Source organism: Mus caroli, unplaced genomic scaffold, assembly GCF_978045245.1.
Source record: "Mus caroli unplaced genomic scaffold, Mus_caroli_1 scaffold_1, whole genome shotgun sequence".
Taxonomy (NCBI): domain Eukaryota; kingdom Metazoa; phylum Chordata; class Mammalia; order Rodentia; family Muridae; genus Mus; species Mus caroli.
In genome coordinates, this window is record NW_028227256.1 from 87,826,819 (window position 1) to 87,844,544 (window position 17,726).

The following is a 17,726-nucleotide window of genomic DNA, read 5'->3' on the forward strand; positions in this document are numbered from 1 at the left end:
ATATTGTTATTTGCTGTTGGAGAGCTCTCCTTTATACTTTTCAAACCCGTGTGTGATTTTTTTTTTTTTTCAAATCACCCTAGGCCTATTTTAAAGGTGCAGCCCTTGGAAGAAATCTGTCATTTTGAGCTCCTAGTTGAAAGGGCAACAGAAACCCCATTTGTCTCCATTTAAGGACCAGGCCTGACTCCGAAAAGAAGGCCATAGGTGCCAGCTCCAGGAACAGCCTAAGGATAAGCACAAAATGGGGAAATATCTCAGAATGAGCCACCTGTGCTAGGCAGCCCTATCTCATCCTATGGTTAAACATTCATGACATAGAAATGCAGACCTCTGATCACCTGTGACCCACTAGCACTCACAAAGGAAATTTTAGATTACCTAATCCTTTTAGAGTACCCTACCTTTATCTAGGGTAACCATTTCAAAAAATGGTTGGCCCCCGCATGCTGGTTGTTTCTGCAGAATAAACGCTCTTTGTTTTTGCGTACTCTCTGAGGCTGGGGGTTTCCTTCAGCAATTTTCAGACCCTTACACTAATGTTGTGTCTCCTACCTGGTCTGTCATCTGATGATGCACTGAGCCTCTAATGCCCGCATGGTCTGCTGGGACCTGCTCACTTGGCACAGCCAGCACTCTCTGTGACAAACCCTGTGTCACCATTCCTGTCCTTCACTCCCTCTAGACAGAGCAGGGAGGCACTGACCCTGCAAATGGGATGTTAAGCAAAGCCTTCACCCTGCTTCAGTATCTTTCCCCTAAATGCCTCCCAGACAAGGACACCCATGAGGGTCCCCTATACCACATGAAGTTTAATATCAAAACCAGAGAGAGAGTCTCACTGTGGCCAAGAAACGGGGCGAAGGAGAAGGTCCTGGGGGTGAGTAAGGAGAGAAGCGCAGAGCAGGGGCCCTGCACATGGAAGCTGCCAGTGTGAGGCCCTGCAGGGCTCTCCTGGGGATGAACAAGTTCTTCCTAGGAACGAGGCTGTAGTGAGTGTCTGCTACATGAATGTCCCCAGCTGCTATAACCAGACAGGAAGATGTCATGTATCTAGCACCCTAAGAAATTATCCAACTCTGCCAGGAGGACTGTGTCCCTCAGGGCCACCTGGGACCCTGTCTGTGAGGACATCACTTCCATCCCTAGTGCCCTCCCAAAGCAGCATACTTATGGTTATTCTACATGTGAGAAGGAGGGAGGTACTGATGATAAGGCCTAGCCTGCTCACCCAGGCTGAGGTGTCCCTCCTGTGCACTGAGGTATCCTACCTGTGCATTAAAGCACCCTGTACTGGCTGGTTTTGTGTGTCAACTTGACACAAGCTGGAGTTATCACAGAGAAAGGAACCTCCCTTGAGGAAAGGCCTCCATGAGATCCAGCTGTAAGATATTAGTGATCAGGATGGGAGGGACCATTGTGGGTGGTATCATCCCTGGGCTGGTAGTCCTGAGTTCTATAAGAAAGCAAGCTGAGCAAGCCAGGGGAAACAAGCCAGTAACATCCCTCCGTGGCCCCTGCATCAGTTCCTGCTTCCTGACTTGCTTGAGTTCCAGTCCTGACTTCCTTTGGTGATGAACAGCAACATGGAAGTGTAAGCTGAATAAACCCTTTCCTCCCCAACTTGCTTCTTGTCATGATGTTTGTGCAGGAATAGCAACCCTGACTAAAACAAATTGGTACCAGCATAGTGGGGTATTCCTGTGACAACCTGACCATGTTTTGGGGAGGACTGTGGAAGGACTTTGGAATTTTGGGCTAGAAGATCCATTCAGTGTTAAGAGCTCTGTGGGATGTTCTGAAGGAGCTTGGAAGATAATGTTGAGAACAGTGCAGAAGATGGAGGCCTGGCCTGTGAAATTTCAGAGGGGATTAAAGACTCTTTTCAGGGCTATTGCTGTTTTGATTGTGAAGATTCTGTGGTTTTGGTTAGCTGGGGCTGAAGAATCAGCTGTGATTAACAAGATACCAGAACTACTAAAGCAAAAACTGCATTACTGGGACTATTGATGCTGGTGCTGGAGCTAAGAAATTGGCGGTGATTAAGAAGAGATTAAGAGCATCATTGAGGTGGAATCTTCTGGGAAGTGTTTTCTGAGAGCACAGAGGCTGTGTTCCAGAGATAGCCAAGGTTGTACCTTGGGCTATGGCTGGACTTGGTAATGTATAAGAGTCACCCAGTTAGTACTGGTTTTGGAGGCATGAAGGGGTCATGAAGAGCAGCTGAGCTTGGCACTGTAAGAGGCCATGGAAGGCCATTGGTGAAGGTAGAAACCCTTTCCTCCCCAACTTGCTTCCTGGTCATGATGTTTTGTGCAGGAATAGAAACCCTGACTAAGATCCCCCTTACCTGGGAAGCTTGGCTCTCGCCCTCCTCAGTTCCCTGGCACAACCTGACCTTGGGTGGCATCAGTAACCTAGACTCTGTCTGTGAAGTGTGTCCCCATGAACCACACACTGCATGGAAGATTACAAACCTCTGCTGCTTTATTTTTAGATGACCCTATTTCTCCGCTGCCTGGAGCACCCAGGAAGGAGGGAAACACCAGGGCAGCCCAAGGCCAAGGCTTTGTTTATTGCATAGGGAGAATCCCAGGCTCTCCCACCTGCACACCCAGGTGCAAGTGCAAGCTGTTAAGTGCAAGCCCGGACCAAGTGCAGGGTTAGCTCTAGATATGTCCCGCAACAGTTAGGGAAACTCCCTGCTCCAAGAGCCCAAGAGGCATCTCCCTCTCAGGCGCCATGTTGTCCCATTCCACAGAGAGACCGTGGCTATCTGGGTCCCTGTCAGTTCAGCATGAAGCAGTACAAGAAGGTCCTGAGCAGCCTTCTATGGCCCCAGTACAGACTCCTGCTTTCTCCACCCTCCATGTGTCTGTCTTACATTCTCGGCTCCCCCACCTCAGCCTAACTGCCCGGGATGAATCAAAGCACCAACTTGTCCAAGTTCCCTACTGCCCCTACTGTAACCCAGAGACCTCCTGTGTGATAGAGACAGTGAGGATTTTCAAAGGAGACAGTCTTCGAAGAGCTGTGACCTCACTCCTCCCGCCCCCCTTCACCCATACAGAGACTAAAAATACCCCTAAGTTCCCACGTGGTCTGCCCTGCCCAGCCCAGCCTAGCCCAGCAGGCCTCCTTTGTGGCCCACACTTCAGCCTAAGTCCTGCCCTTTGGTCTATGGTCTCAGCAAGGAGCCCTAAGGGAGTCTACTAACAGGTAAGACCAGGGGTTCTATAAGGAGGTGAGTTCTGGCTAAGCTTAGCAGAGTCCTCTACAGGCAAGGGGCTCCTGGGAGCTGGATGGGCTCAGAGAGAGAAGTCGGACTTCAGGAATGCAGTCAGAGCTGCATTAGCAGGGCTGCATTAAAGCTATTGGCATGAGCATGCCCTGGTAAGACTCTGAACTCCCACTTTACCCTCCAGCCTCCGTGGAGCTACAGGGCAGCAGGTGTTTGCAGGTATCTCTGAGGTCCCTTGGAGACGTGCAGCGTGCACAGGCCTGGTTGTACCATTGTAGCTATGGGCGATAGCCAAAGAGTCCAGCAGTGACCGGAATGCAAGGCCTGTGGGTGTTGCCTTGGGCACAGCCCTTCCTGCACACGCCTCAGCTAAAATACCATAACCCCAACCAGAGGCCTCCCTAAGAGGTTAGACAGGATGGATTCCTGGTGGCTTTGAGGGTCCTGAGCTTCCCTTTGTAGGCCAAGCCAAGGCTGCTCCTTGAACATCCTCCTGAGTAGATGCTTAGGTAGGTCCCTGTGCTGTAGGAAGGAGAGGGCAGTGGGGATGGGGGTGTGGGTCTTAAGTTCCCAACCAGCCCCAAGCCACAGGCCCTGTGGTTTGCCAGTTCACTGGATAGTGCCATCCTTTGATGTCCCTGTGTTCCAGGAATTCACCAGTCTTGCTAATCACTCATGACTGTGTGAGGGACCCCTGGGAGCACAATACACTACCACTGTGCGGCTTTCAGCTTTGAGGGACTCTGTGTATCCCTCCCATCTCTCCTTAGCGTTGTCCCTCCCCCTTCATGCTTTTTCTTCCCTTAATTCCCTTTTTTCTTTCCCCACCCCCACCCCTTTCTCCCTCTTACTCCGGCCCTGCCCCCCACCCCCTATCCCCCACCCCCACTCTGCTCGCTCCAGCCCATAGGTTCTTTATTTGTTTCTCATTATGGATGGTTGTGAGCCACCATGTAGTTGCTGGGATTTGAACTCATGACCTCTGGAAGAGCAGTCGGTGCTCTTAACCGCTGAGCCTTCTTTCTAAAAAAGAAAAAAATTTTTTTTTTTCTTTTACAAGGTCTCACTCTGTAACCCAAGCAGACCTTGAATTTACTGGTAAGCCTCCTGCCTCAGCTTTGGGATTGTAGGTGTGCTCCACTGTGACCAGTGGCTGTTATCTTTGGCAGTTTTCTTAGGGCAAAATACCAGACATTCTTATCGTTAGGTCTAGAAGTGGAATCTGCTGACAGGCTGTGCACTCAGCAGGATGGGAAGCTGCTGTGGTTATATTTTGAGTTCTATGGTTGCAAGCCAGGCTCTGAATTCAGTTGCCACGCCCCAACCCCCTCCCCGCCCCTCAACATCTGCTTCCTAGCTCTGTGGGCTTGGGTTGGTGACTCAAACTCTGTGGATCAGGTTCTCTGTAAATTACCAGCACTCAGTTGGCAGAGTGGTGGCAAGGCCAAGTGGGAACACAGGAAGAGGTCTGGGAACCTGTGCATAGGCGCTGCCCCAAGGGTGACCGAACCAGAGTTGACTCAACCCAATCACCCAGCAAGTTCATGCAGACAGGCAGTAAAAAACAACGGGGCAGAGTAAAACCAGTGGCTAGCCCAGCAACATGGCCCCTGGGAGGGAGACGCCTCTTGGGCTCTTAGAGCAGGGAGGTTCCCTAACTGTTGCGGGAAATATCTAGAGCTAACCCTGCACCAGGTGATCTCACTTGCTCGGTCTCTCAGCCTGCCAACTTGCCAGCCCTGCTAGGCCACAAGGCTCCCACCAGGTTATCTCTTGGATGCTCCTCTTCCCAAGTTCCTCTTGCTTTCACACAACGTCCCACGCACCCCTGGTTAGCCATCTCAACACCTAATTACCCGACAGAAACAAGTCTCTTAAGTTTATAGTTAACCAATCAGATTTACGTATCAATTTAATCACAATTTACAAGATGCCAATACAATAATTTCAGGGCCAATTGATACTGATAAAGTTTTAACACAATTATTCTAACCTTTTGATAACACCACAACTCCATTCTGGTCCTCTCTCTCCTCCTGAGACCTCTCTCTCTCTCTCCTCAACTCCTCACTCCGCCTCCCTTCTCCTGTCCAATCACAAGCCTCCCACTGCCCTAATGTGATTGGATGGGAAAAATCCTGCAACACCTAACCTTGGAGGTCTACACTGTAGAAGATAGGAGGCCCCGGGTTCGTGTGCTCTCTATGGTCCTGTGTTACCCTAATTACCTGGCCATGAGTAGTCTAGCCCTCGGCTTCCTCCCTATAAAGTGTAAGCCACAGTTGCTTCCCTTACCAGGGCTGGGGACCTGGGATAGAGCAGGATGTGGGATGCCCAAAGTGGCCCTCACTGGCACTTGCCAGAGGTGAGGACGGCTGATGTCCAGACAGTCACACAATGAATCACAGGTGCACGAGACTGTAGCTCTCATGGCTGACCCTGCTTTTCTACTTAGGTCTTCAGGGGTGCCCCAGGAACTACTTCCGGAAAAGAGGGTGGGCTACAGGGGTCTCTGTGCGCACTGCATCATGGTGAGGAATTTAGACGACCTGGACTTCCATCTGCCTTCACATGCCCAAGATATGCTGGAAGGCCTTCAGCGTCTGCGCTCCCTGCCCAAGCTGGCCGATGTCACACTGCTGGTCGGGGACCAGGAGCTGCCTTGTCACCGCAGCCTTCTGGCGCTCAATAGCCCCTACTTCCATGCCATGTTTGCCGGAGACTTCACTGAGAGCTTCTCGGCACGTGTGGAGCTGCGAGACGTGGAGCCGGCTATGGTGGGGCAGCTGGTGGACTTCGTGTACACGGGCCGGTTGACCATCACTCAGACTAACGTAGAGGCGCTAACCCGCTCCGCCTCACGCCTGCACTTCCCCACTGTACAGAAGGTCTGCGGCCGATATCTCCAGCAGCAGCTAGATGCTACTAACTGTCTGGGCATCTGCGAGTTTGGGGAACAGCAAGGCCTGCTAGGGGTAGCTGCCAAAGCCTGGGCTTTCCTGCGGGAGAACTTTGAGGCGGTGGCCCAAGAGGATGAATTCTTGCAGCTGCCAAGAGACCGGCTGGCTACCTGTCTGGCCAGCGACCTGCTGCAGGTACAACCGGAGCAGAGTCGGCTCGAGGCCCTGCTGCGCTGGGTGCGCCATGACCCCCAGGACCGGGCTGCCCACCTGCCTGAGCTCCTCAGCCTAGTGCACCTGGATGCCGTGCCTAGGCCCTGCGTGCAACAGTTGCTCGCCACAGAGCCACTGATTCAGGAGTCAGAGGCGTGTCAGGAGGCCTTGTCCCAGGGGCACAGTGTGGTGAGTGAGAGGCCAGGGACTTCCACCTAAGAAGTGGAGGGGAAGCCCCTGAGCCCCCACCTGAATGGAGAGAAAAGAGCGCCAACATGCCCCATCTTGCATGGCTCCCTTCTGAAGGCTGGCCCTCTGACAGAGCATCACCATCCATCTCTCAAGGGTGCCATGATCTGAGGCCCAGGGGGAGGAGCCTAGAAGTGTCTCTACCTTTAAGAAGCCCATCACTGCTGGGCACGTGGTGGCACACACCTTTAATGCCAGCACTTGGGAGTTAGAGGCAGCTGAATCTCTGAATTTGAGGCTAGCCTGGTCTACAGAGTGAGTTTCAGGTGGCCAAGGCTACCTGTCTCCAAAAACAAAAACAAACAAAAAAGCAGACCCTTTCTACACGGTGGAAAGGCCACCACTGGGAGGGTGCTAGGGGCATTGGGCACAGGCTGGCAGTCAGGAAGGACTCCCTGGAAGAGCTAGGCCTTAGTGGAGACAGGAGTTGAAAGGAGGAAGATGAAGGAAAACCATCCAGGATGATGGATAGCTGCATTGGGGTGGAGCACTGTGGGACCTGGAAGCTGTCACCAAGTGCTCCTGAGCAGTTCTGACTGAACCTGTATGGAATTCCATCTCTGCTCATGCTGGCAGCAGGCAGGTCCTAAGAGAGTGACAGGCCTGGTTCCCCAAGGGTACTCAAGAGCACTTGAGAAAGCGCTTTGTGACTAGTGAGAGACATAGCTCACCATGGGATGGGGGTGTGGACCAGGTGGGGTGTGGATGGGGTGGGGGTTTGAATGGTGTGGGGATGTGCACCACTATGTCCAGCCTATGCAGACATGCATGCACAGGTACTCACAGATGTATACACACATTCATGTGTGCACACATACCAAAGCCCACCTAGCCTCAAGCACAGGCACTGAGAGAAGACTACACGTGACCCTCAGGCTAGACAGACAATGGCTAGCCGCTCTGACCTGGCTCCTGTCCACAGGAGCTTCCTGGCCTCCCACAGAAGATGCAGGAGGTGCTGGTGGTCGTTGGAGGACGGGCGCTGGAGGAGGACGAGGACGGTGGTGAGGAACCCAGCCACTACACTGGGAACTTTGCTTTCTACAACACCAAGGCCAGTAAGTACCTGCCATGTTTGTCCTGGACATGAGCCATGCCCCACCTTGGGGTACAGCCAGTCAGGTGTCCAGTGAAGGGGGGCCCTGCCTCCAGAAGGTTGAGTTTTGAACCTTACCAGAGTTGCAGAGGAGCCTGGTGGCCATAGGGGGGAGGGTGGGAATACTGTCAGTCCACTTCCCTTGGTAGGAGCTCCACCTCTGGTTTTTCTTAGGCCCTGGGGGCTGGGACCAAAGGGCCTAGCCCAGACAGTACTATTATGGGTGAATGTCTTCCTAGCCCATCAATTGCTCTAGGTTCTCCTGCCCTATGCATCCAGTGTAGGAACCAAGGCTCTAGGGGAAAATAAGAGGGTGCAAACAGCCCAGGAGTGAGAGTTTGGGTTTTCTGGGTCAGCTTAAATTGGGATCCAGTTTAGCCCTGGAACAAGTCATCTAGCCTCCCTGGATATGTCTTGATTTTTCTCATCTGTGAAATAGGTTCCTCATGCCTCCCCTCCATGGTTGTAAGGGAGCCTGGGGAAGGGGTAGTTGGGCACCCCGTAGGCCCTCTCCCCAGGAGAGCTCTTGGGAAAGTGCTGATGAGGGCCGGTTGTCTCCAGGGCCGAGGCAGGTCGCCAGCACCACCGCATCAGCTCTGGCGGGCTGGAGGAAGGCCAAGGCCAGCGGTCCAGGTCAGAGGCTTATAGTGGGGATTTGGAGTTGACGTCAGGAGAGAGCAGCTGGCTGGCAACAGTGGCCTGCCGATTGCTGCGCCATCCTCATCCTGGGGTGACACAGACATGAATCAGGGGACACTCCGTTCCTACCCATGGTGCCAGGCTCTCAACTCACCAGGAGCCCTAGAATTCTACATGTTCCCAAAGTGTCATAAACAGTCAACAGTCCAGGGGACTTCCCCAGAGCCTGGTCTCCCACAAACACTTGCAAGGAGTGTTCATTCACAGGATTCAAGTTTCCCACGCCTATGGTCTCATGATGGTTTCATTCCAAACATTCCCCATCACTCCGTCCCTCACAGTGGTGACAACAGTGAGAACGGCTTAACAGTCACCGTGGTGGGCGTGTCCCGTGCATCATTCATCTCATGCCTTTTTAAATTTGTGTTTTACACTTATTTATTGATATGGGAGGGAGGAATGTGTGCCATGGTGCACAGGTGGGAATCAGGACTCCTATCACTTGGCATCCAGGGATCAGACCATCAACCTCCATGGCAAGTGCTGTTGCTGGCTGAATCATCTCTCTGGCCCAGTTCATCCCCATTCTACAGACAGGGAAACCAGGGCTGGACCTTGTCTAAATTCACACAACTTGCACACACAAGGCAGGATTTGGACTTCACTCTACTGCTGCAAGGCTGGTATCTCACTCTCTGTATCCCTTGACTGCCTTGGAAATGGAGAGAGGCTTGGGATAGACACATGAATGGAGGAGTGAACGAGTGTGTTACTACCTACTAGTGATGCCCACACACAGTTGCTACCTTCAGGTCAGTGCAGTGAGCTTCAGGTCAGAATGACAAGAGCCTGCTGATCCTGGGCTACACTTGTCTAGGCTGGGCCCCCAGCCTGGTACTGTGTGGGAGTACAATGAGCAGGACACTCCAGGCTGACTCTACCATCATCACCCTTTTTTGTCACTGCTAGTGAGGGGGACGTTTCTACAGCCAGTTCCTGAAAAAGACGCAAAGGCAATGGCATAACCACTCTGAGCCCCTGCCTCTCTCTCCTCTCCAGGGCAGTGGATGGCACTCCCGGACTTCCCTGATTACCACAAGTGGGGCTTCTCCCTGGCAGCACTCAACAGTGATGTTTACGTCACAGGTGGGTGGCCCAGAGCTCCTAGGGACACCCTGATTGACTTGATAGAAGACGGGGGCCCTCACACCAACTCTCCCACCCAATAGGATCCTTGGAGGTCTCCTAAGACCTTCCCGCCCTTTCTACACCTCTGAAAGTGAGGGATCTCCAGAGGTAGAGATGGGAGGGTCAGAAACTGAGGGACATCCTTGCCTATATATAGCAAGCCTGACTCAAAAACAAGCAAAGACCAAAATAATTTTAAAACAGGTAAATAAGTTTAAAAAGCAGAGTCCACTGCCAGGTGCTGGGAGCCACCACTGTGTTTACTGAACTTCTCGCTGACAGGTGGCTCACGGGGCACCAAAACAGATACCTGGTCGACCACCCAGGCCTGGTGCTTCCCACTGAAGGAAGCTATCTGGAAGCCTGTGGCACCCATGCTGAAGGCCCGCACGAACCATGCCAGTACAGCGCTGAATGGAGAGATCTATGCCATCGGTGGTGAGACTGCCCTCCCTAGCACCATACATACCCCTTATTCCTAGAGCCACAGGTCCCCTACCCCACGTCATCACTGGATGCTACTAGGGAGATATCTCTGCCTTTAGGGGTCAGTGAGCCCCATGCTGATAGTCCTCAGAACCCCTGGCTGGGGCATCCTGGGTAGCAAGGAACTAGCCAACCCCTGGTTTTCTATCCTGGAGGACTCAGAGCCTCCAGGCCAGCAGGAATGATCACACACACACCCAGGAACTAGGGACTCAGCCCTCAGTTCAGGGTCACTGCAAGCCTCTGAGGTGACTGACCCACAGCGACCTCTGCGTTGCTACTGGCTTCACGCTTCATCATCCAGACAACCCAGTGCCAGTTATGAATATTAAAATAAGACTCACAGGCAGCCTGGAAGCCACGTCTAGTGTCTAATAGATGAGGGGGGAGGGCCCCCTCTTTTCAAAGAATTGCTGTGTTCCTGACCAGAAAGCAAAGAAAATACTTACTCCTCAAGTCCCAGGCACCATGGGGACCCCAGGGTCTCACAGAAGCTTAAGCTAGGAAACATGTGTCCCACAATAAGTTCTCATTTATGGCATACCCATTCCACTGGGGGGCTATCACCATAGTCTTATGCCTTACAACCTGCTCTCTCAGAACTGGCCCGAGGGACCAGTGCTCAGCATCCCACCTGCATCCCACCTCTTGGTGTGGTCTTGGATAAGCCCCGCTGCATATCAACAGGACCCAGGTCACAGAATCCCAAGGTCCTACCTCCTCCATTCACCCTCACTTCCTGGGGCTCTAGAGCCATACTTGCTGCCTCTGAACACCCAGACCCTCAGCTTTCAGGCGCCTATGCCTAGACCCCAGTGCCCTGATACTGCCAGTTAAGACATCCTCTCACAGGCACCGCCCTGGACGCAGTGGAGGTAGAGCGGTATGATCCCTACACGGACAGCTGGGCTCCCGTCGGCCCGGCGCCCAAGTATGTCAGCAACTTCTCGGCTGCCGGCTGCCAAGGCCGCCTCTATCTGGTGGGCTCCAGTGCCTGCAAGTACAACATGCTGGCTCTCCAGTGCTACAGCCCTGTGACAGGTAGGAAGGCCACCTCCCTGGTAGCCTATATTCCTGAGGTGACAAGGCCCAGCAGTTGGAGGGAGGCCATGGTTTCTGGACTTGGCAGAAGAGAGCCACCTGTCCACCATGTGGAAACGTGGACTGGACAGATGCAGAGGCTCAGGACCTCCCAGCAGCCTGTGGGAATGAGGTGGGACAGTGGCCAGGTCAAAGCCCCATCCCTCCTGCCTGCTATACCTCAGTGAGAGAGGCAGGCAAGGCAGAGAGGCACACTGCCCTGGGCTTAATCCATTGTCAGAGTGTGCTGTGTTTCTGGAGGCTTCAGGGTGGAGGTGTCGTCATTTATGCATGTGCTCTGCAGATGCGTGGAGTGTCATCGCTTCGCCTTTCCTGCCCAAGTACCTGTCCTCTCCACGCTGTGCAGCTCTCAATGGAGCCCTGTATCTCATCGGTGACAACACTAAGAAGGTCTATGTGTATGATCCCGGGGCCAACCTGTGGCAGAAGGTGAGCCATCCCAGGTATCCCTCCGCTGTTCCCTGGTGGAGCTTTGCTGGACTCCTGACACCTCAGAGATGCAATAGAAAGGAGGTGTGTGGAGGAGTGCCAGAGAGGCCAACATAGAGCCAAGGCAAGCCTTCAGGCTCTCTCTAGACTATAGAGCAGCCACTGTGTCAGTGGTGATGGTGACACAGACAATGACTGTGGGTCACTGTCAGTTTGCTTTCCCTCGAGCTCTTGTCTTCCTTCTCCGGGATCTAATCCATGCTTAGCGCTGAGCACCTCTGGGACAGCCATGGACAGAAAGCGAGAATCACTTGTTAGCCAGGAGGGAGTCAGCGTCCCACTCTGGAAGGATCAAGCCAAGCAGGTGGATCCTTCACTTAAGAGTGAGGAGTAGCTGTCTCCCCAGGACCATTCTACCTTGCCCCTGTTCTTCAGGACCAGGAAAGGGTGGGATTTGAGAATGCCCAGATGCCAGCCCATGGTGGGGGCGGGGGGGGTCCAGAGCCCTGGCCTTTCTCCTTAGTTCTAGGCTGGATGTTCTGGGTCAGTCCACCTACCTCAAGATTCTTAGTCTCTGATGAAAATGGTACCCCCCTCAACCCCCCCAGCCACCCACCAGTCAGCTTGGTGATGGCAGCCCCACTGCATCCTCTTGCCCACAGCTGCCCTCTAGCTTCAATGTCCCACTGACTGGAAGCCCCATTATAGTAGCCAAGCGGGTACAGAGCAAGCCCTGCCAAGGTGCTCTTCCTTGAGCCTCCCAGCTGAGCCACAGCTGGGCCAGGCTCCCAGGAGTATGGCTCCTACTTGGTCTTTATTGGGCCCGCAGGCAGGACGGCTACTTGCGGCCACCTTCACGTGGAGGCAGCACCAGCCTTTTCTGGTGCATCTGTCTCCTCCAAGAGAGATGCAGGGGGGCCAAGGCTCAACCCACACCCCATTGGAGGCAGCTCTGGACTCAGACCTCAGCAACCTACTTGGATTCTGTGACTCCAGGGCCTGAAGGAGCCATCCTGTTAGATGTAGGCTGGAGAGAGACCAGAGCCCCGCTGGTAAAGAGAACCTGGTATAGCCACAGTGAGCAGTGATGAGCTTTGGGATTCAGGGTCAGGTAGTGGTCCCCAGCCCCACCAAGTGTTGTGATTATGAAAATATAAAGAAATATAAGATATATGTTCTATGGGGGTGTGGTGAGGTATGGGGAAGGGGATGTCTCAGCAGGCCCCTGCTGAGGCATCCCTTCCTGCTGAGGGACCAGACACATGATGGTATAGTATAGAATAGAGTTTATTCAAGGCATGGGGAAGGAAGTTAAGAGGATAGTGGAGGCAAAGAAAGGCAGAGGGAGGGAGAAAGTAGAGAAGAAAGTAGAGAAGGCTGACCATGACCATGTGGAGAGAGGGAGAAGGGAAGAGGAAGGGAAGAGCCCAAGAGGGTAAGAGAGAAACAAGCAGGAAGTAGAATAAGAGAGAGAGGAGGGGCACACAGCCCCTTTTATAGTGGGCCAGGCCTATCTGGCTGTTGCCAGGTAATGTGAGGTGGAGTTTAGACAGAATGCTAACACCAAGGACATCCTTGTTTCTGCCCTCCCGTTGCCGCTGGCCCTGATAATGGCCGTCCACAGGTGCAGTCTCAACACAGCCTACATGAGAACGGTGCATTAGTGCCTCTGGGTGACCTGCTGTATGTGACGGGTGGCCGCTGGCAAGGCATGGATGGAGACTACCATGTAGAGATGGAGGCCTACGACACTGTAAGAGATGCCTGGGCCCGCCATGGCTCTCTACCCCGTCTCTGGCTGTACCATGGGGCCTCTACCATCTTTCTGGATGTCTCCAAATGGACACAGCCCTTCATCCCCACTGCCCCTCAGGAGCACTAGGGAGGGAGGAGTTCCTGGCTCTGCTCCTCATTGTCCTGCACAATGCCACCATCCCCCCCCCCATGCATGTCCTCTGTCTACTGTGAGTTGCTGCCCCCTCCAAGGCATGGGCTGGGCTCAGTATCAGATGACACAGCTCTGGGGCTACCAACTTTGTGACCAGTTGTATGAGCGAGGGAGACCCTGATACTCAGCTCACACAGTGGGGGAAAGAGCTCTGCTGTCCCCGAAGACCCCAGAGAAAGAAACTAAGGGGTCCTGGACTGTACCCTCAGGGAAAACAGGCCCCGTGGTGGCAGTTCTTCTTGCTCTACCTACCGTGGTTTGGGGGGGAGTGGGGAGCTGTGCAAATGGGGAGTTAAAATGGAATACCCCAAACACTGAGCCAGGGCCTCAAGCTTTGAGGCCCAGCCTAGAGCAGGCCATGCCATGCTCTTTGACCATGTCCACAGCTTCCCCTCTCCCCTCTTTCCTCAGATTCCATATTTGCCCCACATGGGGTGGCTGGGCTCTCCCCATCTCTAGCCTCTGTGTGTTGGCACTGTGTTTACATAGCTGCTTCTGGGAGGAAGGTGGCTCTACTCCACCATGGGTACCTCTGACACCAGGAAAAAGCGGCCCCTGAAGAGAGGCTAGGAAGGCAGGGGATGCGGTTCAGAGCAGGAGAGTGGGACAGTGGAGGATTCTGTAGGAGAGTGGTTCCCAAGCTTCCCAGTGCTAATACAGTTCCTCATGTTGTAGTCACTTTCGACCATAACACTGTCTTCATTGTTCCTTCATAATGATAATTTTGCTACTGTTATGACTAAATATCAGATATGCAGGTCATCTGATAAAGGAGTTAATATTTGATATCCGGGGTATCTCACACCTGATCCCTCACCCTGGTCGCAGGGATTCTGGGGATGGCCCTGGGGTGTGTCAGAAGCTTGCTCCCGGGGGTCTGCTGAGATGGGGTGGAGCTAACATCTGATGGACTCTCCTGCCAGTCATGATATGATTTAACATGACTCAGACCGTGGTCTCATGAGGTCATGCATTTTTCAGTCTCCACATCTCTGTCCCTTCCCCCTCTTGCTCTCCTCCAGACAAGGCAGCAGATTTGTAACCAGACAAACAATAAAGGACTCTCACTGTGTGTGAGTGGCATGCTCTGTCTGCTACAGACTGCTGAGGACCTAGACTGTAGGTTGGGAGTTGGTCTGGCCAACACCAGCTACTAGCCCACCGAAGCTTGAGTGGCCCCCAGCTCTCACTGAGTGCAGACTTCTTCTCTAGGACCAGCCCAGGGGCTCAGAGTGGTTCTTGACACTACTGAGTTCTGAGGACAGGACTCCAGGCTCTGCCTTGACTTTGCAAGTCCGGATTCACTTTGCTCCCAGACCTGACTTCATTGCCTGTCTTTGAGATCATTGAGCCAACTCAGAGATGAAATAGGGCAGAGGGGTAGAGATGTTACTTCTAAGAGGACAGAACTCATGCCTGGGTTCTAAATGCTCCCATGATGTTGGGGGTTTGAATAAGAGTTGGCCCCATAGGCTCATCTATATGAATGCTTAGTCACCAGGGAGTGGAACTGTTTGAAAGGATTAGAAGGATTAGGGGGTGTGGCTTGTGAGAGAAAGTATGTTACTAGAAGTGGGCTTTAAGGTTTCAAAAGTTGTCTCATGCCAGGCCCAGTCTCTCTTGGCCTGCAGATCAGGATGTAGCTCTTGTCCCATGAAAACAATTGAGGACTCTATACCATGGGGGATGTCCTATAGTGTTTCCCTGAGCATGCAATCCCAGGGCTTTCCAAAGGCAAAGGCTGAAAGAGTGACGCTGACTTTAATCAGAAAAAGGGAGTTGGCCAGGTGGTGGTGGTGCACGCCTTTAATCCCAGCACTTGGGAAGCAGAGGCAGGTGGATTTCTGAGTTCGAGGCCAGCCTGGTTTACAGAGTGAGTTCCAGGATATCCAGAGCCATACAGAGAAACCCTGTCTCGAAAAACCAAAAAAAAAAAAAAAGAAAGAAAGAAAGAAAAAAAGAAAGAAAGAAAGAAAAAGGGAGTTAGAAAGGCCACACATCCCTGGGCAAGTGTGAGTTGGGGGAATCCTGGAATAGAGAGAGAGACATGGTTCTCAGCATTGCTGAATTGTGCCTAACCTGGTCATTCTGGGGTCAGTGGCATAAATGGTGTTCCAAGAGGAAAGGTCCTCCAGCTAGGGAGCTGGGAGTCTAATAAGTCTCCAACTGGGGCCAGCTTCAAGGGTATCCAGCTGGTGGAGGTGAGCTGTGGAGATGCTAGGAGCTAGCAACAACAGGGTATCCTGACCACCACCAGCTTCCAGAGACCAGGGAAGAGGCAGATGCTGAGAGAACACAGCTTTAGCTACAGTGTCTGGGGGGTGGGGGTGGGGGGTAGATGTGGAAATGTCCCTAACTCTACTGTCCCCATCTCCTGCTAGCAGCCTGACAACCACCCACTGACCAAAGCAATCAGAACATAGGGAGGGAAGACAAAACACTGGCAGAGTCCACTAAAGCCACTGTGGGGGCACAAAGTGAGCAGGAAGAGGGACAGCCACCAGCATAACACACAGACTGGAGCACACCAGACACTCAGGAGATGCTCCTGTAATGCAGGGGATGGCCACAAGGCACCCCAAGAATCATACCCCAGAATCCCTGGGAAAACAAGGACTCGGACATCTGAAGCTGGTGAGGACTTCTAGTTAGAATATAGAGTGCTCCGCAGCACATAAAGCCTACAGGAGCATCCAGAGCCCTCAGGAGAGCCCTCAGACCCTCCAGGAGCACTCAGAGCCTGCGGGAGCACTTAGATTCCTCAGATCCCTCTGACCCTTCAGGAGAGCACTCAGACCCTACTGGAGTACCCAGAGCCTTCAGGAGCACTTAGAGTCCAAGAGTACTTGAGCCCTCATGCCTCAGTGTTCTAATGCTGTGAAGAGACACCAGGACCAAATCAATTTTTTTTAATGATTTACTTACTTATTTAACGTATATGAGTATACTGTAGCTGTCTTCAAACACACCAGAAGAGGGCATCAGATCCCCATTACAGATGGTTGTGAGCCACCGTGTGGTTGCTGAGAATCGAACTCAGGAGAGAACAGCCAGTCCTCTTAACTGCTGAGCCATCTCTCCAGCCACAACCAAGGCAATTCTTACAGAAAAAGGCACTTAATTGGGGGATTGCTTCTGGTTTAAGAGGTGCTGGGGCTTATCTGAGCTACACTCTGAGCTGCAGGCCAGAGAGACTGGGCCCAGCATGGGCTTTGAAACCTCAGAGTCCACCCCTAGTTATACATGTCCTCCAACAAGGCGGCACCTCCTAATCCTTCTAATCCCTTCAAACAGTTCTATTCCCAATGACTAAGCATTCAAATATATGGGCCTATGGGGGGCTTTGTTACTTAGACCACCACACCCTAGGAGCACTCAGAGCCCATTGGAGCACTCAAGGCCTACAGAGCTGCTGACTGCAAGACATGACCTGGGCCTGGATATGCCTTGGTTTGGGGACTCCTTGATTCTCCCAAGCTCTAGCCCTCATTTTCCTCCTTTGTATGTTAGGGGCAGTCATGTGATCTGAGTACTGATGGTCCATCCACATTCAAGGCATACATAGCTAACAACACCACTGCTAACTGCAGGTACTCTTGAGGCCACACAGCCAGTCAGCCTCAGGCAGGCTCCCACTGTCTTTGAGTAAAGGGAAGATTTCATGCCCATGACCTCATCAGCCTACAGCCTTCCTTTGAAGAGGGACACGGAGAAAGCTTGGCTCATTGAACAGCCAGGAAGCTGGGTCAAGGCCATGACATGAGGTCCCAGGAATGAGGATTAGATTTCTGCCATGCAAGAAGGCACAGGGAGGTCACTCGCTGCTCTCCTGCTGGGGTCCGACTCACTCAGCATGTTCACTCAGACCCAGGCACCACCACCCTCAAGGGTCCCACTTCTGAATCAGAGCTGCCGCTCCTTCAAGGCTGTGGACCCTGTGAGCTTTGCCACGCACTCCTGTCCTCCTGAGGACCTTGCTTTCAAACAGGACCCTGCAAACATGCGGGAACCTTTCCTGAATGACTAGGGCTCTGGGGCTACGCGCCTGAACTGGACCGCGTCATTACCTTGAGCTAGGGTCCAGGAAGCCATGCCAGTACCAGAACTATTTGGATCTGGGCCCTCTGGAAGAGCCCATGACATCACTAGGACAGTCCGTTGTTTGGGAAAATAACTCCTTTCACATGGCAACAGATGTGGTTGTCAGCGCTCCAGCTGGGGCCCTCACTGTGAACA

General features: G+C 52.9%; 1 protein-coding gene across 2 annotated transcripts; it reads left to right on the forward strand.

Moving 5' to 3' along the window:
* Nucleotides 1-3,133: 3,133 nt before the first annotated feature.
* Nucleotides 3,134-14,552, forward strand: Klhl30 (kelch like family member 30). 2 transcript variants are annotated; one of them, XM_021170102.2, is made up of 8 exons: nt 3,134-3,219; nt 5,697-6,543; nt 7,526-7,661; nt 9,398-9,484; nt 9,809-9,964; nt 10,865-11,053; nt 11,397-11,542; nt 13,167-14,552. In XM_021170102.2, exons 2-8 carry the CDS (start codon nt 5,770-5,772, stop codon nt 13,422-13,424), a joined length of 1,746 nt encoding a protein of 581 aa, XP_021025761.1. In that variant the 5' UTR covers nt 3,134-3,219; nt 5,697-5,769; the 3' UTR covers nt 13,425-14,552. The 2 variants fall into 2 exon arrangements, with proteins under 2 accessions (XP_021025761.1, XP_085695649.1); XM_085839523.1 differs by having other exon boundaries at nt 5,697-6,336.
* The last annotated feature ends 3,174 nt before the right edge of the window (nt 14,553-17,726 follow it).

Bases quoted from the DNA above. Each gene is read 5' to 3' on its own strand.
- Klhl30 (XM_021170102.2), top strand. From the start codon at position 5,770: ATGGTGAGGAATTTAGACGACCTGGACTTCCATCTGCCTTCACATGCC. The intron at 6,544-7,525 runs GTGAGTGAGAGG...TCCTGTCCACAG, and splicing joins TGTCCCAGGGGCACAGTGTG to GAGCTTCCTGGCCTCCCACA. The intron at 7,662-9,397 runs GTAAGTACCTGC...TCTCCTCTCCAG, and splicing joins TTTCTACAACACCAAGGCCA to GGCAGTGGATGGCACTCCCG.